This window comes from Sesamum indicum, linkage group LG4 (assembly GCF_000512975.1).
Source record: "Sesamum indicum cultivar Zhongzhi No. 13 linkage group LG4, S_indicum_v1.0, whole genome shotgun sequence".
NCBI classification, from domain to species: Eukaryota; Viridiplantae; Streptophyta; class Magnoliopsida; order Lamiales; family Pedaliaceae; genus Sesamum; species Sesamum indicum.
The window spans coordinates 8,852,633-8,874,162 of NC_026148.1; the positions used below are offsets into that span (position 1 = coordinate 8,852,633).

Consider the following 21,530-nt stretch of genomic DNA (forward strand, 5'->3'; position numbering starts at 1 on the left):
TTAATGTGGAAACTGTAAATAGCGACTTTAATGTAAAAATCTTTGATTTTTCGCAACCAACATCCACCTAATTCATTCTGTTGGAATTCGTTTTCTACCCCAGAAAGCCCGCGAATTGGTGGGCCCATACATCAAATCCGACGCTCCAAATTGACAGATGAGAAAATCCACGTCCCACAGTTCCCCTACTCCCCCAAGATCCGTTTGTAACCCCGCTCGAAAGTCCAGCTACCGACACCAACATGGCCCGCCACGTGTCCTCTTAAGACAAACAGCAAAGCCGCGTAGCTATTCCTATTCTTACACACACACAACCACACTCCATTGCGTAACACTAACACATATATACGCACACATACACACGCTCCCTCCCATCTCTGTAAACGTAATAATAATACACTCAAAGATCTGACGGAGAGAGTCTGCATTTCAAAACTCTCTTTTGTAAGAGAGGAGAAAAGAAACCAAACAGTTGAGTGTTGTGTTGCAGAGAATAATGGAGATCTTTTACTATATGGTTTTTGGGGCGTTGGCCGCCGTGGTGGCAGGGTTGGAGCTGAGTAAGAGCAACAAAGATCGGATAAATACTTCTTCAGCTTTCAATTCCTTCAAGAATAATTACTTGCTCGTTTACTCTCTCATGATGGGTAGGTAAATTTGTGATTTCATCCTAGATCTGGGGGTATTTGATGTCGCATTGTTTGCGTAATTTGATTTGATCCAGTTCAGTTTGTGTGAGCAAAAATGCTCGGGGAAATATTGGCCTATTGTTTGGTTTCGGTGGAAAATACGGGGGAAAATGTTTGTTGCATTACGATTTTGACAAGTATCTGTTGGATTCTACGTAATATTTCATTTCCTTTTTCCCATAATTTTTGGATATCGTGTATGTACGATGTTGGTCCAATATAGTAGATCTTTGTTCCGATTGCAGCCTTTGGAGACAGATGATTTGAGAATGCGCGCTGCTGCTTCATCCTTATTGTTTGTATATTGAAAGCGTTTGTGTACAATCTGATGTGTTTGACGCATCAACTTATGTTATTTAAGTGCTCTGTTTTTTGGATCTGAGAAATGTGGGTGTGATTTCATTAAGGCCTTAAAGAAGGTCTGAGGGCATTCTTTAATGGTGAATCTGGATTCTTTGCACAAGAGTTAGAATAATGTCAATGGCTATATGGAGTTGGGTCTAATAATTAGTGTGTGGGTGGTGTGTAATCAATTAAGCTATAAGCATATGCATCATTCTGATGAATCAAGCTGTTCACCATCTTATATGTTGTTATGTTGCTCTTCTTTTGTTTGCACTTATTCTTGGGAAGAGCTTTCACAAATTTCCTTTAATTCTGGTAATTTTTGTAAACTATGATATTCGCATTTGCTGATGGTTTGCTTTCCATGTGGGAATAGCTGGTGACTGGTTGCAGGGTCCATATGTGTACTACCTTTACAGTACTTATGGTTTTGGGAAAGGTGAAATTGGGCAGCTATTTATTGCTGGATTTGGGTCTTCCATGTTGTTTGGAACCATTGTTGGATCTCTAGCAGATAAACAGTGAGAATAACCTGCTCTAGTAATGGGATTTTAACTTTTACTCTGAAATGTTCTCCTATTCTGAGTTCTGTAATCAAATGGCAGGGGTCGGAAGAGAGCATGTGTTACTTACTGCATCACATATATACTGAGCTGCATTACGAAGCATTCTCCACAATACAAAGTTCTGATGATTGGACGTGTTTTGGGTGGTATTGCCACATCTCTCTTGTTTTCTGCATTTGAGTCATGGCTTGTTGCAGAACACTTCAAGGTTAGGTCTCCGTATGTACAACTGCTCTCACTGTCTTCCGCAATCTCAAATCTTGTATTGCATATGCCTTTGTGTGAGCTTATAACTCAATATATGTGGCCTCTTCATGCATAATCTCTTGTCCTTTTTCTCTTTCCACTATGGTAATCGATATAGAATATTTATTGATGGCAATCTTGCATTCTATCATATTTGCAGCGGGGCTTTGATCCACAATGGCTCTCATTAACTTTCTCCAAGGCAATATTCCTTGGCAATGGTCTTGTTGCCATTTTAGCTGGGTTGTTTGGGAATACGCTTGTTGACTCCTTGAATCTTGGGCCTGTATCTCCATTTGATGCTGCTGCAATATTTCTGGCTATTGGAATGGCTATAATATTATCATCATGGACTGAGAACTATGGAGACCCTTCAGAGAACAAGAACTTGCTTACTCAATTCAAGGGCGCTGCTGTAGCAATTGCTTCAGGTAGTCCTAATTCTTGTAATTAACATATTCTCTCTGATACAAGTTCTTGATAATCTACTTCCTGCAAAGATAAGTTAAAGGCTGCAGTTGTAGGCTCCCGTCTAACCAGTTCAGATACTTCTCAATGATTCCTTTTGATGTAATGTTTTTCATGGTCAGATGAGAAGATAGCATTGCTTGGTGCAATCCAGTCTTTGTTTGAAGGTTCAATGTATACATTTGTGTTCCTCTGGACACCTGCTCTCAGTCCGAATGATGAAGACATTCCCCATGGTTTTATTTTTGCTACTTTCATGTTAGCTTCAATGTTGGGAAGCTCAATCGCAGCTCGCTTATTGGCCCGCAATGCAGTTAAAGTGGAGAGCTACATGCAGATTGTATTTGTTATTTCTTCGGCCTCTCTATTGCTTCCCATATTGACAAATGTATGTTCAAGTTTCTGTTTGGTCTTTTTCTTGATTCTTCTTGGTGGAGTTGGACCACATCTAACTTCTTACTGCTTTGTGACAGTTCTTTATACCTCCTTCAGTGGTGAAAGGGGGTGGCATCTCATTTGCAGGTTGTCTCCAACTTCTTGGCTTTTGCGCTTTTGAAGCTTGTGTTGGGATTTTCTGGCCATCCATTATGAAAATGAGATCCCAATACATCCCTGAGGAAGCTCGAAGCACCATCATGAATTTCTTCCGCATCCCACTAAACATCTTTGTTTGCATTGTGCTATACAATGTATGTCTTCTGGATCTCTGCTATATTATATGCATGGGTTTTTGCATGAACAATTGCTTCCCAGTTTAAGGATTAGTGTTTTCATGTACTGGGTGATTGCAAGATTTTAAACAATTATTTCAACGTTTGTAGGTTAGTGCATTCCCCATGACCTTTATGTTCGGTATGTGCTCCATCTTCCTCTTTGTCGCCTCCATCCTGCAGAGACGGCTCTCAGCAATTGGAGATAAGCCAAGTAAGTGGCACGCTGCTCACAGTTGATTACTTCTTAAAGTCTAATGCTGTGAAATTTTTAAATGTAACATTAACAAACTGGTTAAATTTGCACATCTTCTTGGAAGTCAGTAACTAGACATACTCAAGGAAGATGCCTGCATTATTCTAACGGGTTGTCTTCCTTTCTCTCTTTTTATTTTTTCAGAGACAGAAGAATGGATGTTGAAGGACAAAAGTTCAGAGGCTGAGCCATTAAATGCTTAATTCACTGCCACAATCGGCAGACAACATCTTGTGTAGTTGAGTATACAATTAATTTTATTGTGACTATCACATAAGTTAGAGAAAAATTTAGGTGGCAATACAGCAGATTAGGGGAGAGAGTCATTAAAATGCTTCTATCAACATTTTCTTCTCTTGTCGAGATTGCAAGATTAAGAAACATGCTAGCATCTCTTGGGTCTGTCCCTTGCTGTAAAGGTAGTCCAATATTTCCCATAATTCTGATGTCTTTTCTCCTAATCTTGGTCGAGACGGCCCTAGTTTTGTATTCGATACTTATTTCTACTGTAAGAGTACAATGTCATGTTGGTTTAACAGTCTTACATTTGTTTGCTTAATGTTGGCACAAATTTCCTGCACTTCGTTTTCAGCTGTATGACCCAACTAATTGGTCTTATGTGTATTGGTTGTTATCCTTCATTTTGGGTTATGAGAATTCTCAAATGGTTCTTTCTGAAGATAACCAGAATGAAATTAAAAAAAGCTTAAATTTGCATATGATGCTACGCATTTAATCGAATTAGCACTATTACATGGGCATAAATGCATGGCATGGAAGAATTTTTGGAGCTTAGAGATTTCGATAGTTTAATGGAATAATTTTGTTTAGAACTCACTGATTCCGAGTCTTCATTGCACACATGAGACTAAAAGATAATTGACCGTTAAAAGATAGAATAAGGCGCAAGCTTCAGTGTGAATGGATGGTTGTATTGTCTGAATTACGTACATATAAATTGCTTCAGTTGAATCGAATACAAATTAACAGAAGTACAAATTTTAAATCCAGCACAAGTTGAGAGATATCTACAGCAACCGGCTTCGTTTTGCATGAATTGAAGCAACTTCCATGTCCCCAATAAAGAAAAGGATTTTGTCTAAAATACTTGAACTCGAACATGGTTGCTCTTCATCTACAGAATCTGCCCTTCCTCTATTGCCATTTTGCCAGTTAAATGAGCCGAATATTTGTGATTCTGGTTGTCTCGAACCCAAATGCCGTTGAATTTGACCTTGGTGAACTAAGAAATAGTCATCTCCTTCCCTTATTATCTTCAACCCCCTGAAAACGAAATCTTAACATCAATGCAAAAGCAGTGCAAGAATTGAATAAGAATGATGAGATTGTCCATGAGCGCACATTGAGATGCATACACAGACAGAACTTAAACGTCGTCCGCACATAAATCAGTATAACGTAATTCATGGTCTTAAATAACAGAAACATCCATCAATCTGACCCGTGAACTATGTCATTTCTGTACTAACCAAAACATGTGCAAAATGTAGGAAGCTATGCGCATCCTCTGTTGAGTGTCATAATCAACAACAGTCAAGCAAATGATAGTAGTTTATGAAGCAGTAAATCAAGCATAATTTTAGCAAGCTCGCTCATGAGACATATAGTTAGACTTACAATCCCACTCGATCACAGCGATCTTGAACAATATATACATCTTTCCATGACTTAGAGTTTTCAGGGGCATAAAATGTGGAGCGATCAATCCCCCATCTTTCTTTAAAGAGATTAGACCACAGCATGTCGTCCGAGGCTAAGTCTCTCCATTTCCTGCACACTTGAACCACAAAAGCAGGCATCTTTTTCCATCAATCTACTGATACCCATATCCTTCATCAAAGAGCAATCTACTGCTTCCATATATGATCAATTGATTGCAGTCTTTATGCATATTGTTAGAATGGTATTGTTGTGAAAAGATCGATGTAATATGTATTCACGTCTGTATGTGTTTATATATATGTGTATGTGTGATTTGAAGATTTCCAAAAATCAAAATTCAAATGGGATTTATCTGAGTTATAAAGTCTAAGTTCTCTATACATTTAGATCATAGAACTTAGACGACTTCAATTTTCCATCTGCTCCTACAGAGTAGAAATGGCTCATGAAGAAAACAACTGCTATACAAAAATAACGTAAGAACATTGATATCCATCGATAAATCTAAGGAAACCAGATGAATAGAAGGAATAATTGTTCCCAGAAAAGTACAATTGGAGTACGTTTCAACTGACCATATTCAGATCTTAACAGGAATTCACCATCCGAAACGAAAAATAAGCCCAAAGAATAAAATTATTCAAGAAATCAACTTGAAGAAGTTCCAAATCCAGAAGAAGAGACTGACCCAATTGAGCAGCTGCAAGATTTTGATGATCCAACCAACAGAAAATTTTCAGGCAAAGATCCGTCGGCATACTCTCCATGTCCTAATTACATCAGCAGCAGCTTCTGAGAGTACCAAAATTGCAGAGGCGGAGAGTGAGAGTGAGATTGCGTGATTGAATCTATCTACTTGCTCCCGGAAGCGTTCACTTTTCTGAGAAAGTCTAAAATTTGATGTGCATATAGTGGCCAAGCTGGCCGTCATGTGTCACTTCTTTCGGATGAGCAAGAGGACCCTTCTGTCTGACACGTGTACACCTTGTCAACTGTTTTACCCGTAGGCTTCTTTTACTTTGTTTTTCTTTTTTCCTTTTTGGGGTTTCTCCAATTTTCTCAACCACAAAAATGTCCTCTTCTTCTTTCTTTCTTTTTTCTTACACACACGCATGTATTCACAGTTGGAACAAGAAATCTCTCATAAATAAGTCTTGTATCCAGATTATTTGATTCTCCTCATGGGGACATTGAAGAGGGAGTTGTGTTTCTCCCCTTTCTCTAAATTAATTTTAGGGTTTTCCATTATAAATGGTTGCATATAAGAATCAATAGTAGCATCCTAGAATAGATCCCTTTGATTTCGAGTGTCTATAATGTAAGTTTCCTGGTGATTCTTGTACAGTTTGAAGGGGTGGATAACCTGCAATTAGACAGTCGGAAATGCCATAAAATTTTTTTTCTCACATATCAATATTCGTTTTTCCCTTTTCACAGAAATAGAGCATAGTATTTAAAGGGAGCTTAGCTTATTATTGTTTTATCATTTTTATAAGATGAAAAAGAGCATAATATCTAATGTGCTGAAATAATGTGGTTTCCATTGCACTTCCACTTCAACTAAATTCCTATATCATTTCACCTGTAAAATATATTTACTGTGTGCGCCATTGTCTTCCAAATAATTTAGAATAAATTACAACTGAGTCTCCTCTGAAATTAACTATAACTATATATATTTTTCATTGTTTTTAAAATTACAAACTTCTTAAATCAAATATACTCTTATAATGGGCTGTCACAAGAGAGTGTTTATTAGACATCTATCACTTTTTGGGAGATATTTATAATTTTTCAAATAACAAATAAGTATTTCGCATAAGGCACCAGAAAACAATAAGTAACAACCCTTAAAAAGAAACCCACTGCCAACTTTCATGTAGAAATACATTTATACTAAAAAGAATCAGAAGCCTTCTGCAAAAAGAATTATTTCTACAAAATAATTCATTAAGGATTATGTAGACTCACCATGTGTAATACTAATGTCCTGTAAGAGAACGTAATAGAATACATTTCTTCAGCTGTCGTTCAGACACAGATTTTTTGACCTAGTAGAAACTACTACAGGAACGTATACAAGGGATGTGTGAAGGTAAAGTGATAGTCACCTAATATCGGCTGGAATCAACGAGAGTGCCAATTGTATCAAATTTCCTAACTTGTCTCTCAAATTGGTAACAGTGTTCAACAGCGGTTCACAGAAACTCATATTCTCCCAGGGCTGCCTTTCTTGTAGCTCTTGGAATTGAATTTCCAAGTATTTTCTCAGACTGGGCTCCGCGATGTTGATCAAGCTAAGTGAAGCATTTGTGTGCATGAATCTTGTGACCAGAAATCCAGCTAGAATGTGCTGATCAGCCTTCACAAGCTCTGTGATAAAACATGGAAAGAGAAGTTTTGCAAAGAGGAAATCGAGGTTTTCTTTATTTTTCTCACCTCCAGTGGCGGCGGCATGTTTCATGGTAGATGCCTGCACCTCCTGGCAACGACGAGAAAAGTTACCAACCATAAAGCAAAGGCATGAAAATGTGGACCCATACGAAGCTTTTGATATGATGCTTGATAAAATTCCAGATGATAAAACAAGAACAAACATGACATGGTCCTTGGCAATATTGTCCGGTATGCCTCCTTCCTTCAGCTTCTTCTCAACGGCATCCAAGCACTGCAACTGTATTGCCTCGTATGGTAGCAATAATGCGATCTTAAGAGCTAAAAAGCAATCCACTTCCAACGCAGTTCGAGTCAGATCACAAGTATCATCTTCATCCAGCAGTACTGCTCTAGAATTTTTGCCAGTATTTTTGTCTAGCAATTTCAATACGTCCCTGTGGCTGGAGAAGGTTACCAGTTTCTTGATGAGCGTCATCCAACAAATATGCAGGGGATGAATTGAAGGGGTATTGCTTTCCTTGGTTTCTTTCTCAATTGGTTCTTCTTGGAAGCTCTCCCAACCCTCATCCCAGTCGTCATTGCTCCAGCTGTTGTTCACAGCATCAGATACTTCCACAGGAGCATTTTCATCCTTTCCAGTTGTAAAGAGTCCCTCCCACTCCGCCAACATAGCCAGCAAAGCACCAACATGTGATGTAGTGGTGGCTGCTTCTGATACTCTTAGAAAACAGGAAACAGCAGAATCCACAGAGACTATGTCTTCTGGTGTAATTTCCAGGCTAGCAGACATAGATGAAACCAACTGTGAAGATTTAAGAGCCACAAGGGTACTCGTAAACCTACTGGACACATCCTCTGCAGTTGAGTCTTCAGATATATCTTGATTTGCAATTGTATTCTTCATGTCATCCCACCCTTCCCAAGGTAGAAGGTCAGCCAGTCCCTCGGAAGAAAACCCATCCAAAGTTTTCCTCCTACCACAGATGAATTGCATAAGCTCCAAGGCGTAGACGCGAAGATGGCTTGGCAGCTGTAAGTTGCCAGAGAACATTGACATTCTCTCCCAGACGGAACTTCTCACTTTCTTCAGATCCTCCAAATCTCCTTCCAGTTTACTCAAAGACGAAAGTAAGCAGTGTAAACTCTGCTGTCCAAGGGACCCAGAATCTAGTTCTTGTAAAATAGTTTCCAGTATACTCAGATATAGGTTTGGAAGATCCTGGATATTAACAGAAGTGTTCTCAATGGTTGTGATCAACAATGATCCAGCTGGCAACTGTGCTACAATTTCAGAAAAGACGCGAGCTATAGCTTCAAACCCGCATCCACAAAATATCATTGCTCGGCAGAAATTAAAAGTTTCAATAGCAACACTGCATTTAAGACCATATGTCACATAGTTAATGAGAGTGCACCAACCCTGATTAGGTGATACTATCCCCTTGACAAGCAAATCCAAGAGAACTTTCAAACATGTCATTGAATATTCTGAATAGAACCTTTCTCCTGAAATGTCGAGAGACACCAGCTCCTCCATATCAGTCATCAGTCTGAGCCAGAAGTTTATCAGTTTCACAAGGCACTCCTTACCAGAATAGTCACAAGGAAAGGTCCTCAACCTTTTATTAATGTATAAGATGATAGTGAAAAATCGCAGCACTGTGTCCAGGACACCTGGAGACTCCATGAATCTGATATAATTTTTACAGACATCATACTTCTGCTCAATCTCACTTATAAAAGAGCAAACTTCTTCAGAGCTTTGAAAATGAATTTTGGTTTCAATTTTACCTTCTAAAATTACCAAAGAGCTTGATACAAAATGTGTATATACATATTTCCATGATAAGAGACCCTCAGGCGCAGTATCATCGTTAATTAGAACAAGGTTCTGAACCATCTTCGCTAAAGCCTCCACATTATTTTCATCTATTTGAGAACATACTTCATTGTTGAAGCAACCAAAGTTTAGATCCTGTAAACCCGCAATATTTTTAAAATTGAGGCCCTTAATAAAAGAGATCCTGCTGCATTCTTGCCCAACAATTTTGCAAAACTGTGCAAGCCCAAGTGCACTTTTTTGTACTAGATTATGCTCAGTTGCAAATGGTAGCTCTTTCGATTCTTCAAGCTGCATATAGCAGTCAGAAAGTAGATCATAAAGAAATGCAAGCCTCTGCTTATCATGGCCATCAATTGCAGGGTAAACAGATGAAGAAATGGATTTAATGACTTCTCCAGCACAAGCAAGTATTTCTTGCTTAAAATCTGAAACTTCTTCCATGATATCGTCAACACTCCATACCTCAGAAACAAGTATAGCATTGAGGTAATATAGAAGCACCTAGAAAATGAGCAATAAATTAAGAACCATCAGCATAGCAAAATGGATAACATAACTTACATGATACACTTACCTTGCTGCGATCTAAACCATAGGTATGAGCTAGAATGAGGACATCATTCAAGATTTGCTTCTTCTCCATTTGAACTGATTCAATAAGAGAAAGGATAACACTCTCTATATACTCCATGTCTCCAGAAAGAAACCGAGAGGTCTCAACTCCAGGAATTAAGCTCTCCAATACCCTTGATTTATCTGCTACATGCTTCTGTTGTTCTAATTTGACTTTCCACTCATTCCAGAATGTTGATTGGGCTTCAGGTACTTCAGTGCATTTATCTGGATTTGAAACAACATAAACGCAGCAAGTTTCAAAAGAAAAGCATGTCAATGAAAAATAAAAATTCCTAGCAAAACACATTTTGAAACAGTAACTTCTATGGAAGATATATAAAAGCTGTAAGGTCTTATATTACAAGAAAATCACCTGAACTCAGTGTTTTGTGCTTCTCTTGAAACTTAGACAGCAGCAGCTCCCTCCTTTGGGCAGGACTCTTGCACTCAAAGCCACAACTGTGCAACAAACTGTATAGCATCCCCATATTCATTAGACTAGAAAATTCACGGTAGTTTTCTGTTATTTTAAGCTGCTCTTCAATTATTTCAGCTCCATGAAAGGCATCTACAAGATTTAACAGAACAGAGCAACCTAGGACATCCTCCCCGTCAGAAACAGGTGGTTCCATAATAGATTTAGCCAGAGAGGCGATCAAATCATCTCTTGGGGCAAAACCGCTCCTTGTCAACCATGATAAAATAGTCATCACTGCTCTAGTCCTTATACTAACATGCTGGATTCTGGACACTGAACCTGAAGTTAATCTTTTCCCAAAATCTGCATCTTCACTCAGTTTGAGCAACCATGGTAGCTGTGAGGCGGCAAAAGAGACCACTTTCCCATTCTCATTTAGGAGGGTTCCCCCATCACATCCATTCTCTGAGGCCAAATTTTGAGCAACCAAAGAGAGTAAACTTTTTGCTTTTGTAACCTGTGGTTCCTGGTCCTCGGAGTTGAAACCAATCCTGCCAGAGAACTCCCCTGGGTTTGAGGAATTTGGTTCTGAGAATTCGGCTGGCTCTCTTCCAGTCAACTTGATCAGAGTCTCACAGTGGTCCTGCATATCGAGATCTTTCCATTCATGAAGAAGCTCACCAATTGATTCTTCATCGCAATGGCTCAAAGCAAAACCTAAAAGCAGTTTTTGGGATTTTGAATGCATATTCTCAAGGGCTTGGCTTCTGGCAAGCGCAGCGCACAAGTCCCAAACAGAACCATGGCCCTTCTTGGCCAACACAAGACAAAGATCAAAAGCCAGCTGCACATCTCCCGCATATGCTGCTTCTCTCGCAATAGCTTCTTGAACTGTTGATATATCTTCCTGTGAGCTCAATCCAAGAAGTTTGGCAATTTCAATAAGTTCTTCAACATTTAGATAAGCTCCACTTTGACTTGTAATTGCCAACTTAATGATTTCCATAGGATCTTTTATTTGCCTAAATGCCATAGGAAGAAGGTTGACTCCAAGATTTGGAAGTCTAACAGTAATAGCATCAATGATGTCAGCTTCTACCCTCACATTTCTGCTGCTAGGAAAAATATTCAAACACTCCTTAGCCTTCCATATCTGAACGCAAATTCCAGAAAATTGATCAATTATTTAAACATAGACATGAACCAAGGAAATTTTTGACAGCCAAAATTTCCCATGACTAATATAGTAAAAGAAGAGTTGCAAACAAAAGAAGCATAGATAAGGAGGGTGGGCCTGATTCTGATTTGCACTCTGTGCAACCAAGAACAAAGGTCATTGAAAGCGATTTTGCAATTGTTTTCTAATGAATAAACATTAGTAGGACTAACTTCAAGACACAACCCATAACAGAATAAATGAGGAAGATTCAATCATCAGACAACCCGAGGGTGCTTCATGCCCGACACAAGCATGTTACTTAACCACTCAGACATAAAAGCCAAGTAACCACATAAACCTACAAGAGGATCCATTACATAGTCAAGATAAATGGAGCTAAGATTCGAGAATTACCTCAGGGCAAGCAAGAGTTGGTGCTGAGAAAAAATACTCTCGAGCAGCTTGAATAACAAGATTTTCGGCCTTATCTGTTGTCAAAGCAACAGAACTGGTACCTTTCAGATAATTCCTTGCTAGTGAGAATTTTCCAGCTTTAAGCAATCCCCTGCAGAACTCAATCAACATATACTCGAGATCTAGAAACGGGAATGCCTTTTCTTGAAGAGATTGCAAATCACGCCACATGTTTGCCCAATCGTGATCTGTCCGTGCCGGTTGCCAGCGGATAAATTTTGAAAGTAGAAGACGAAGAATTTGTTTTACACCCTTTTCATCAGCATGTGCATCCAGGAAGAAACTTATGGGCTTCGGGACCTGAACACAGATAAAGCATCATTAAGTGCAAGTCTATGAATCACCAAATGAATTTCTAAATGACATGAACCCAAACTGGGTATTCACAAGCACATGCATCTGCAAAGGCAATATATTGGCATAATCCTCACACTCCCACATATCACTTTCAAAAGCAAAGCACAACAAACTAAAAAAGGAAAAACTTCTTCAGGCTATATGATGACTGTGCAGAGACAAGTAATACGTCAAAGGCCATCCTGAAGAGGAACTTAGTCCATGTGGCAGCTTAAGTGCTTATCAAGTAAAATACAATATTCACAGAGAAACAGCTGCTTAGGCATTTGGACACTTCCTTGAATACCCACTGAAAAGCATCCTGGATGAACCAACGAGGTTCTCATGAAGGAGAATCTAAGTGTTTCCTAATGAAAAGAGAGAAAATAGCCTTTTCAACTCTTCCCCTATTCAATTTCATCCAAAATAAATAGTGATGTAAGTGCAGAACATTAGCTTTTCTCAGTCATTACACAACTAGCTAAACATATCACATCCAGCAGACATAACTTCCTGTGACTAGACCATGTCCAGTTGCATGCTTTATGCTAAACTGCATTTGCAAAATTAAATCAACAATAACTCATTTTATCACAAAGCTCATCCCGAATTAGTCACCGACAACCAGTAGAAGAAAAGGTCTATCCACTCAGGAAACTCCTCATCAAGGAGAACTTTTCAGGTTTTTCTGATGCTCCTCTATGTTCAAACATCCTTAAGGGAAATATAAACAAAAAACACTGATATTAATTGCCTGAAAGCTGGGAGAGAAACATAATATTAATTGCCTGATATATCATACAGAAAATAAGTACTAAGGCAGGCAGCAGAATTTACCTGATAATATGTCAACAATCGTCCTGCTTCCACATGGCCCTCTGCAAGTTTAAGTCTGTGCTTAATATCCTTGGCCTCAATTTCTGTCAATTCACGAAATTCAGTTACATTCCTACAACTCACACTAGGAGTCCAATCATTGCACAAAATAACGAAATCCGAAACCACTATAAATAAGTTCTATTGTCTCTATTAATATCCCTTAACATGTTTTACACACATCTTTGCATTATTTCAAACTCAAGTTTCACTCTTCTAAAATTCCTTTCATTTGTGATCATCCATGTGAAAAGAACTAAAATAAATCAAACGGAGATGATATGAAAGATTATATATATTAAAAGATACCAGAAAAATATAACTCATAAATTCCACTTGATCTTTTTTCCTTTTAGTTCTCTTCGAGCAAGAAATGTTTCACAGATAATTCAGATCATTAATTCAAAATAAGAACATATGGTACAAAGAAAATTATGAATCTTCACTGCAACTGCATTCTAAATAATCCCTGTATTGCTTGCAATGTAACCATCTGTATCAGGACTCCAGGAACAAATATTATACAAAAATCACTCATTCCTACCTCTCCCGATGAATGGACCAAAATACCACCATCCGGAACTGCTTAGTATTTGGCACATGCACTGAAAGTAACCAAATGCCAGCGCACGTTCGCACACACACACAAGAGAGACAGATGAACAGATAGAGAGTACTAACAAAATTTAATCATATTTCTCACTTCATTTTTACATAAAATAAGTAGTAGTGTAACTAAACAAATTTAAAGGAGAAAAAATGAAAAGAAACAAAGAAAATTCTCAAGAGCTGCCTGTAGTTCAAGATGCAATAAGTATTGCATATTGGATTAAAAAATAGTAGATGATCATCAGCTTACAAGAAAACAAGAAGTAAATTATGCTAAACAAAGATTGGGTTATCATTAACAACATTAAGATATAGTTATGTTCGATTCAAGACTAAGATAAAGTTTACACCCACCCAATGTTATTAGAGAGATGATACACTTGACTAAGTATTCAAGAATAATGTCTTCAGAAAACTTTACCTTGCATCTGTGGAAGTTTAGATAAAATGGTGGACATAGTGCTCCACCTGTCTAAATCATTGCACAGATAAACACACTGGAGAGCACAATCAACGAGCTCCACTTCATCCTTGAAGAAATGATGGTTAGCCATGTCCCGGCACCCTTCTTCAATTATTATTAGGCACATGTCTAGTTTATTTTGTGAAGCAAGTTCTTTCAGCCATCTGACCAGAAATGAGTCAACAGTATTATCTCGTGTAAGATAATCAACGGCGGCATAAACTCCAGTCAATGTGTGAAACCTACTTTGCATAAACGGAATAGCCTTTTTATGTAATCTAGGAATTACATTATCCTCAATGGCTCCCATCATTATCAACTTGAACTTTTCATAATCTGGCTGTTGTTCCCAGGTATCAAGACTCATAGAAAAGCTGATCTCATCTATATTTTCATCAGAATATATAAGCTGGTGCAAGTAGAAAATATCCTCAAGGAATTGATTCAATTCAGAAATTCCCTTACGAATTGCCAAATCAACCAAGCACATGCAGTTGTCTAGCTGACCACTTAAAGTATCAATATCTCTAGCTCTTTTTTTGTACCATGAAGAAAGTTCAGAAACGGATGGCCATTGAAATGCCATGTGTTTCATTATGATGGGTTCAGTCATGAATTGGATATTGCTCTCATGATTCTGATGGACCTCGTTGATAAACTTCACCATTTTATCACATTCCACCCAATCTTCATCTCTGAGAACAATATTCGAAGGAGCAGAAATTGCAGGAAGCAGCTGTCCATAGGATTGAACTGGTATAGTCTCAGGTATAGCAGCTAAAACTTCCAACATGGAAGGAATCAAAGAATAAGGATGCCGTTTAAATAGAAGGTTCAAGGCCCCAATCTTTCCACTTTCTGCCAGTAGCAAAGCAGTTTTGCTGATGGGCAAATCACGGAATCTGCCATACTCCTGCACAGAGAACCTGCAAAGCTAAGTCATTAAGCTACAAGTCAGTGAAAATCATGAGTATGTTTTTACCATGTATAAAAGAACAACAGAAGCTCATTAAGCTCCGTTCTTGAGGTTACCATTGATTTTGTGCCTTAACCTGATGCTCCAAATCTTTCATCCTAAAGATGCCAACAAATTCTTCCTACTTCAATATGCACACAACACATGCACCTTTAACCTGAGCTACATATATATATATATATAGTTTAAATTTTGAACACGAGTACATTGCACTAAGTGAAGCAAAAAGATAAGGTGACGCATATTTTCACTGAGCGACAACAACAGGTCAAAAGGATCCAAAGGATATAATAACTAATGAATGAGAAGCTATTTCAGTATTCAGACAAGCCCTTGCACAGAGATTTATCTGAGGGTCCATAAATATGAAACAATGCAAGGGAGGATAAATGAGACTTCCCAAATTCTCTGGATTATTAATATGTTTTGAAATGCAAATTCCCATTGCAGACTTAGACCTATCCTGTTGATGATATGAAGAAATCCAGAAGCTGATTGTTGCAATTGCACACAAAGTGAAGCAGACCCCAACTTGGAAATGCTTCCGAAAAAATATCCTAGGTGAGAAAACTAAAATACCTAACCTAGAAGCACAAGTAAAACTCTGGCTCCCAAAGATGAAGAAACATAAATAAATCATAATCCAATTTGATTGAGAGGTAAAACGTGACTTTGAATATCACCTGCCCATATTTATCCCAAGAAATGTCTCCAGCCTGTCTCTGTACTGTAATAACTTAAGTCTTGCCAAACGAAAATCCCAAATCTGCCCATTGCCGTTATCTTCTGAGTCAGAAAATCTATAAGAGTCCGTTACGCGAAGCCCAAAAGAAAGTAAAGTTCTCACTGCATCTTCTGTCGGTCCTACTTTTTCTACACACTCAGAAAGTATGAAACCTAGGTCCTTGATAGCGGGCAGTATAGTATTTATCTCGTGCACTCCTTGGGAAGAAGATAACCAATGTGACTTTAGCACTTCATCTTTGTCAAACCCATGACGATCAGCAAACCCGAGAGCAGCCTGATACCTTTGACTGCTAATCAGATTATCATAAACTTCAAGAACTGATCTTTTTGTAAATGATACTAAATTCCATTCCAGCTTGGAAATATCCAATTGATTAGGCCTTTCTCTCATGACACATTCAATCAGATCTTTCTTTTCAGATAATCTATAGCTATCCTCACCTAAAGTATTCTCTAGAAGAAAAACCAGCCCAGGGGACTGTTGTGCGCTTTCTAAAAGGGGAAGAGAATATGCAAGATCATTCTCTGATATATTTACTTCATTAAGAATGTCAACCATGACCACATTGCCATTTCTTTTTGCGACTGTAAGTACTTCATCAGACCACCAAGTAAAATCCACAATATCATGTAACCCTGTCCCAGTGCTTGAAATATCAATTGTCGCCTCTGAGTTGCAGCTCTTAACATCAGAAAGTTTTGAGAAGGAACATTTTTCTTCATCAAATTGAAAAGTGGATAAGCATCCTTCCATATCCAGTGAAGCAACAAAGTTTCCTCGAGGTGAGAACAGCACTTTTGGAGATGTCAGTTGACCAGAATAATCTTTTGGTATGGAATATGAACCTTCAGTTTGAGTAAAAACCAATGGTTCCATTTGTAACTTATCTTTCCTTCTCCAGATAGATATAGTACGGGATCCTGCAGGAAAAGAGTCATAACATTCAAATATTAGACAATATCTATGTTCCTGCTTCCTGACCAGAAAGAAAAAAGCAATGAGTTTGGAGAAGGACTAGAATCCCAACTTCCCAAAAAAAGAAAATGCATATCTGCTTCAATTACTATTAGTTTTTTTGTAAAAGGCTGAATCTAAATATCAAGGATCTCAATTAACACCACCTGAGATTTGAATGATTTTGCTTCTCCTATTTCTCAAGAAGCAAAAATTTATATCTGACAAATGAATCTGAATTGCCACAAAAAATAAATTGACAGTACAATCGATAAGCAACTCCATACTTCAGAGTTTGAATTTTACACGAGCTACCTCTCAGTGATAAGACAAAAAGCACAATCCAAAGTAATCAAGTTTTTGGGATAAGTCAAACAACTTGATAAAACAATGTCATTATACTTTTGGAAAGCTTGTATTGCTAATATATATGTTGCCATTTCTTCGCAGAATAAACCCTTGCCAGGGTAATAGATTCCACTATATACAAAATTAAGTGATTAAGTTGAAGAGGAAGACAGTGAAAATACCAGTGCTCCCATTAACTCTAGATTTTGTATCACCAGCACTACTGACTAGAACAAGTAAAGAAAGTCTCTGATGATAGTCCCAGCAGCAAATTTCAGGAGGACAGTGTCTTAGTGTTGATGCACTGTTTAATGTTTGTTTTGAAAAAATGGATGCACTTGGATCCTTAGAGATCTCAATGTCATAAAATGAACCATCTGAAAAAAAGACAGTGAAGGTACACCTGCAAAAAATTTTAAATCTCAAAAGCTTAAGAATGTGGAGAGTCTAATCTGTTGCAACTGAAAGTACAATTAGTAAAGAGACAAAATCTTTGACCACACTTACAAGCAGGATTTCTTATCAGAAGCATCATCCAGCACAATCAAGCCAACAATAGGGGAGGAGGCATTCAGGTGCTTCTTTGTAATTTTGGTCATTTCTTCTCCATTTGGCTTGACAATGTAGATGGTATCAGTATCATCAGCAACTCCAAGTAATTCATGAGATTCTGACCAAGTTCCACATGTGAATGTGCCAGCACTCCCACCTACTGAGCAAACCCGCAGAGAATGTAAATACTTGCACAAAATTATGCAAGCATCAGAAAATAGATTGACATAATACCATGAGATAAATAATTAATTAACACATCATGGAAGGTAACATAAGGAAATCTGAATAAACTTCCTTGGGGCCAATGAGTTGACTAATGGCTTAGAAATGACTTCTTAAAGAAAAACCCAAAACTTTGGAGAACTTTTGGCTCCTTATGAATATACCAAGACCGGTTTTAGAAGATACTAAAGTTTTCATAGAACACTCATATTTCTAGAAAGAGACTAAAGTTTTCATAGAACACTCATATCTCTAGAAAGAGACTAAAGTTTTTAGAGAAGTATAGAACACTCATATTTCAAGTTTCCATAGCGATAAGTTTTAATAACACAGATATTTACAAAATTTCCTATATCTACTTCTCCTCCCAGAACAATGGCAGGAGTCTAATAAGGAAACTTAACAGAAACAATCTTTGACCAATAAATTTTCCGAGATTAACATAAATTCTTTCAGCAAATAAACAACATAGCCAAAATAAATTTATGCCCCACATAAATGGATACTAATAATTCCACCAACTTTATCAAACAGATTTTGGACACATACCTTCTGCTATAACTCAAGGTCACCTACTCATAAAATTCCAAAACATTTCGAACTTCTTGTGCTTACGTTCAACACATCACATCAACAATGTCCTTTCAACAATTTTCTAGTTTCTAGGAAGAGGATATAATGAGCAATAATTTACACTATAAGTAGCCTGACTTGCAAAACAAGTCTACATAACGGACTCAAACAATGGAGACAACATAAATGACAACTGCCAATTCCCTGAACCATATACTTGCAGTCAGACAAGTGCACCTTACATGTAAAAGTTCCCACTGGCTCTTGGTAGTCATTATCCTTCTGCAAAATTGTTATTTGACTTCCAGCTGCTACAGCAACATAATCACCTCTTGCAGAGACAAACAAGGACACTAATCTTCTTAATCTTCTTGGTTGCCTATATTCGCTCCATTTCTCTTTAAGTCGAGTAATTCCTTCACAATACAATATAAAGAATAATAAATCAGCAATTAAGTTAACTGAAGCAACTCCTGAAAACAATTCAGAATGTGACACAATCCAAAAGCTAAGACAAATTCAAAAATGAAAAAGGAAAAAGGAACTTCAGTACTGGCACTATAAACTGAGTAATACCCTGTATCTATTGACAACTTTAAGACATTTTACGGAGACACTTCAGTTTTCTCGTGCAATTCCATGACAAAAGAAGTTAAAAATTATGATGCCCATCTTGGAACGGGACAAGGATGGCAAACATAGATGAGAGTTGTAGTATAATGCTTGGCACAAGATTTGGAACAACATGAAGAGTTCTGTGTAACACAACAGCAATGTGCTGGTGTCCAGCTCTACACATCCAACTCAGATATCTAGAGATATATATAACAAGTGAAAACATAGATCATAGATCTAATCATTTTGCTGAAGGCTTGAAGATGGGTAAATCTTCCTACACTATAATTGGATCAGTGGCAACTTATTAGATTATAGTATCAGAAACCTGATGGATTGACAACATTCTTTCTTCCCATGCAATATCAATGTGAAATCTAAGAGATGACTTCTACATTCTGACTACCCCGGGATGTGATTGAGATCCTTCCTTATGTCAGGACAAAATTACCATACCAACGTGATATATTTAATGTTCCAATACTACTCCACCAATCTGGCAATTCAGGGGAAGTCCCCATTCCCATATCACAACCACAACTGGTTCACCATAGCCATAAAAGTTCATTAAGGGAGGACTCACACTAGAGAGCACTCATGATCAGATGAAATCTGATGACTATGAAAAAGAAATAAGGGAAAGACAGGACCAAAAAAGAAAAATGGAACAATTAGGAGATGCCTAGTGAAAAAAGTATCACTTGCAATGCTGATTTCAAAGTGAATACATGTTGGAAATAATGATTGCTGTCATGTGGTGATTGCAGAAAGGTTTGTGGAAATTTAAGTTCATGGAAGCATCACAAGAGCGGCTAGTGGGTAATGCTGGCAGTGAATCTATGGCAGTGATTTGAAGGTTCAAAGCACGTTCTACTATCAATGTATTTACAAGAAGTTACCAGTGAAAAAAAATTGATTGATTGATCCAGATTTATCAAAAAACTCGAAGTCACTACTTAAGACTCAGCACATTTCTACAACAGTCCTCAATTTAATAACCAAACACATGAGGAGAAACAAATATAATCCTACATAGTCTTCACTCGAACCGCATGCCATTCAATTTAATCAACATTTTACAACAATTACCAGGGACGTCACAAATTAATATAAAGTTCAACCAAATAGAAGCAGGATCCTTAAATACAGAGAAAGTCAAATGTACCTCGAAATGGAAGATAAGAAAGTAAACTCCCTCCGCCACCTTCTTTTAGCTTAACCAATCAAAAGATAACTGATTAACTAAACAGAAACTCAATCAAAAACAAAACTAAATGCAGCATCAACAATCAATTAAGAGCGAACCTGTTGCTGCGGAGGATAATTGGATGAGTAAGGTCTCGAAGCGTGACGACGCGTCTCGAAGTGAACTTCATGTACGGTCTCCTCCATGTATTTTCATAAATACCTATATGTATAATAATTCCACAAGTATATAAGCTCAACAGCAACAGCCAAATTTCCTCGTGATTTCGGGATGAGATCTGAAGCCCTAGGCCCTCAGAATCGCACGGAATCTTATGCAGGGAAGAGAAGATCGAGATGCTTTTTACCGTCTTCCTGGGTTCCTTACTGTTTTCCTGCCGGTAAAGTCAGAGACCAACTTGAAGTCGCGCTAGCCCAACTGCGACTTGAAATGGAATCAATGTCGGGTTTGTTCGGAATTCGGATTCAATTTGTAGGCCTAAAACGTTCATCAACAAAGAAAGTTTTGGGCCTCTTAAGAAAAAGCCCGAGGTGAAAATGAATACAATTGGGCCCTTTATGGGCCCATATGGAAGCCCATATTTACACCATTACAAGCGCAGTGGGCCTGTCCACGACCAAGAGGACTTTGGGCTAAACTTATTTAAATGATACACTTATTCATATTTTTAGAGCTTATAAAATATTATATTTAATTTATATAGTGTTTGGATAAACTTAGATGATGTTAGTAATTATAAATTTATAATTAATGTCAAGAAATTTGTTAAGATCTTATAAATAAATTGATAGATTTTTATTTTTTTTAAAAAAAAAAGTTACAAGTTTTTACATCTTATTTTTATAACTCCTTTTCCCAGAAATATATTAAATACTTTATCGAATCTTATAAACTTTCAAACATCTTATGAGATTCGTTTAGAAAAACTTATAAGATCTCCAAACACCCACTAAACTAGTTAAGCCCAAGTCGAACAAAGACTTTCCTTATATTTCATAATCTTCTACATATCTAATATTTTAGGATCTTAGCTTACAGGTTGTTTGCAAATACTTAAATTAAGTATTATTCGTATTAAAGCTTAAACTAAGTTAAATGAAGGAGTCGGGAAATACAATTTATGCTTAAGCTTCTCTTAAATTATTTTAGTTTTTAAATACAATTTATTCTTGTTTAACT

At 37.5% G+C, this 21,530-nt stretch overlaps 3 protein-coding genes across 4 annotated transcripts; 1 reads left to right on the forward strand and 2 right to left on the reverse strand.

Moving 5' to 3' along the window:
* LOC105160309 (molybdate-anion transporter) lies at nt 322–3,839 on the forward strand. The gene is made up of 8 exons (XM_011077628.2): nt 322–647; nt 1,411–1,555; nt 1,640–1,808; nt 2,007–2,277; nt 2,437–2,702; nt 2,788–3,003; nt 3,136–3,238; nt 3,425–3,839. Exons 1-8 carry the CDS (start codon nt 497–499, stop codon nt 3,481–3,483), a joined length of 1,380 nt encoding a protein of 459 aa, XP_011075930.1. The 5' UTR covers nt 322–496; the 3' UTR covers nt 3,484–3,839.
* On the reverse strand, nt 4,175–6,280 carry LOC105160310. The gene is made up of 3 exons (XM_011077629.2): nt 5,652–6,280; nt 4,919–5,078; nt 4,175–4,564 (listed from the first exon to the last, which is right to left on the reverse strand). Exons 1-3 carry the CDS (start codon nt 5,728–5,730, stop codon nt 4,309–4,311), a joined length of 495 nt encoding a protein of 164 aa, XP_011075931.1. The 5' UTR covers nt 5,731–6,280; the 3' UTR covers nt 4,175–4,308.
* Nucleotides 6,830–20,770, reverse strand: LOC105160311 (MAG2-interacting protein 2). Of its 2 annotated transcripts, none has more exons than XM_011077631.2 (12): nt 20,450–20,770; nt 20,310–20,358; nt 18,772–18,945; nt 17,687–17,888; nt 17,362–17,582; nt 15,813–16,797; nt 14,112–15,079; nt 13,043–13,125; nt 11,810–12,169; nt 10,192–11,389; nt 9,778–10,043; nt 6,830–9,704 (listed from the first exon to the last, which is right to left on the reverse strand). In XM_011077631.2, the coding sequence occupies exons 1-12, from the start codon at nt 20,534–20,536 to the stop codon at nt 7,071–7,073; spliced, it is 7,227 nt and encodes a 2,408-aa protein (XP_011075933.1). In that variant the 5' UTR covers nt 20,537–20,770; the 3' UTR covers nt 6,830–7,070. The 2 variants fall into 2 exon arrangements, with proteins under 2 accessions (XP_011075933.1, XP_011075932.1); XM_011077630.2 differs by having other exon boundaries at nt 17,687–17,891; nt 20,450–20,769.

Bases quoted from the DNA above. Each gene is read 5' to 3' on its own strand.
- LOC105160309 (XM_011077628.2), top strand. From the start codon at position 497: ATGGAGATCTTTTACTATATGGTTTTTGGGGCGTTGGCCGCCGTGGTG. The intron at 1,556-1,639 runs GTGAGAATAACC...ATCAAATGGCAG, and splicing joins GGATCTCTAGCAGATAAACA to GGGTCGGAAGAGAGCATGTG. The intron at 3,004-3,135 runs GTATGTCTTCTG...CAACGTTTGTAG, and splicing joins TTTGCATTGTGCTATACAAT to GTTAGTGCATTCCCCATGAC.
- LOC105160310 (XM_011077629.2), bottom strand. From the start codon at position 5,730: ATGGAGAGTATGCCGACGGATCTTTGCCTGAAAATTTTCTGTTGGTTG. The intron at 5,079-5,651 runs GTCAGTCTCTTC...TTGTGGTTCAAG, and splicing joins TCTTGCAGCTGCTCAATTGG to TGTGCAGGAAATGGAGAGAC. The intron at 4,565-4,918 runs GTAAGTCTAACT...TTTCGTTTTCAG, and splicing joins CGCTGTGATCGAGTGGGATT to GGGGTTGAAGATAATAAGGG.
- LOC105160311 (XM_011077630.2), bottom strand. From the start codon at position 20,536: ATGGAGGAGACCGTACATGAAGTTCACTTCGAGACGCGTCGTCACGCT. The intron at 18,946-20,309 runs GTACATTTGACT...TGTATTGTGAAG, and splicing joins TTCTTATCTTCCATTTCGAG to GAATTACTCGACTTAAAGAG. The intron at 16,798-17,361 runs GTATTTTCACTG...CTTTTCCTGCAG, and splicing joins TAGAGTTAATGGGAGCACTG to GATCCCGTACTATATCTATC.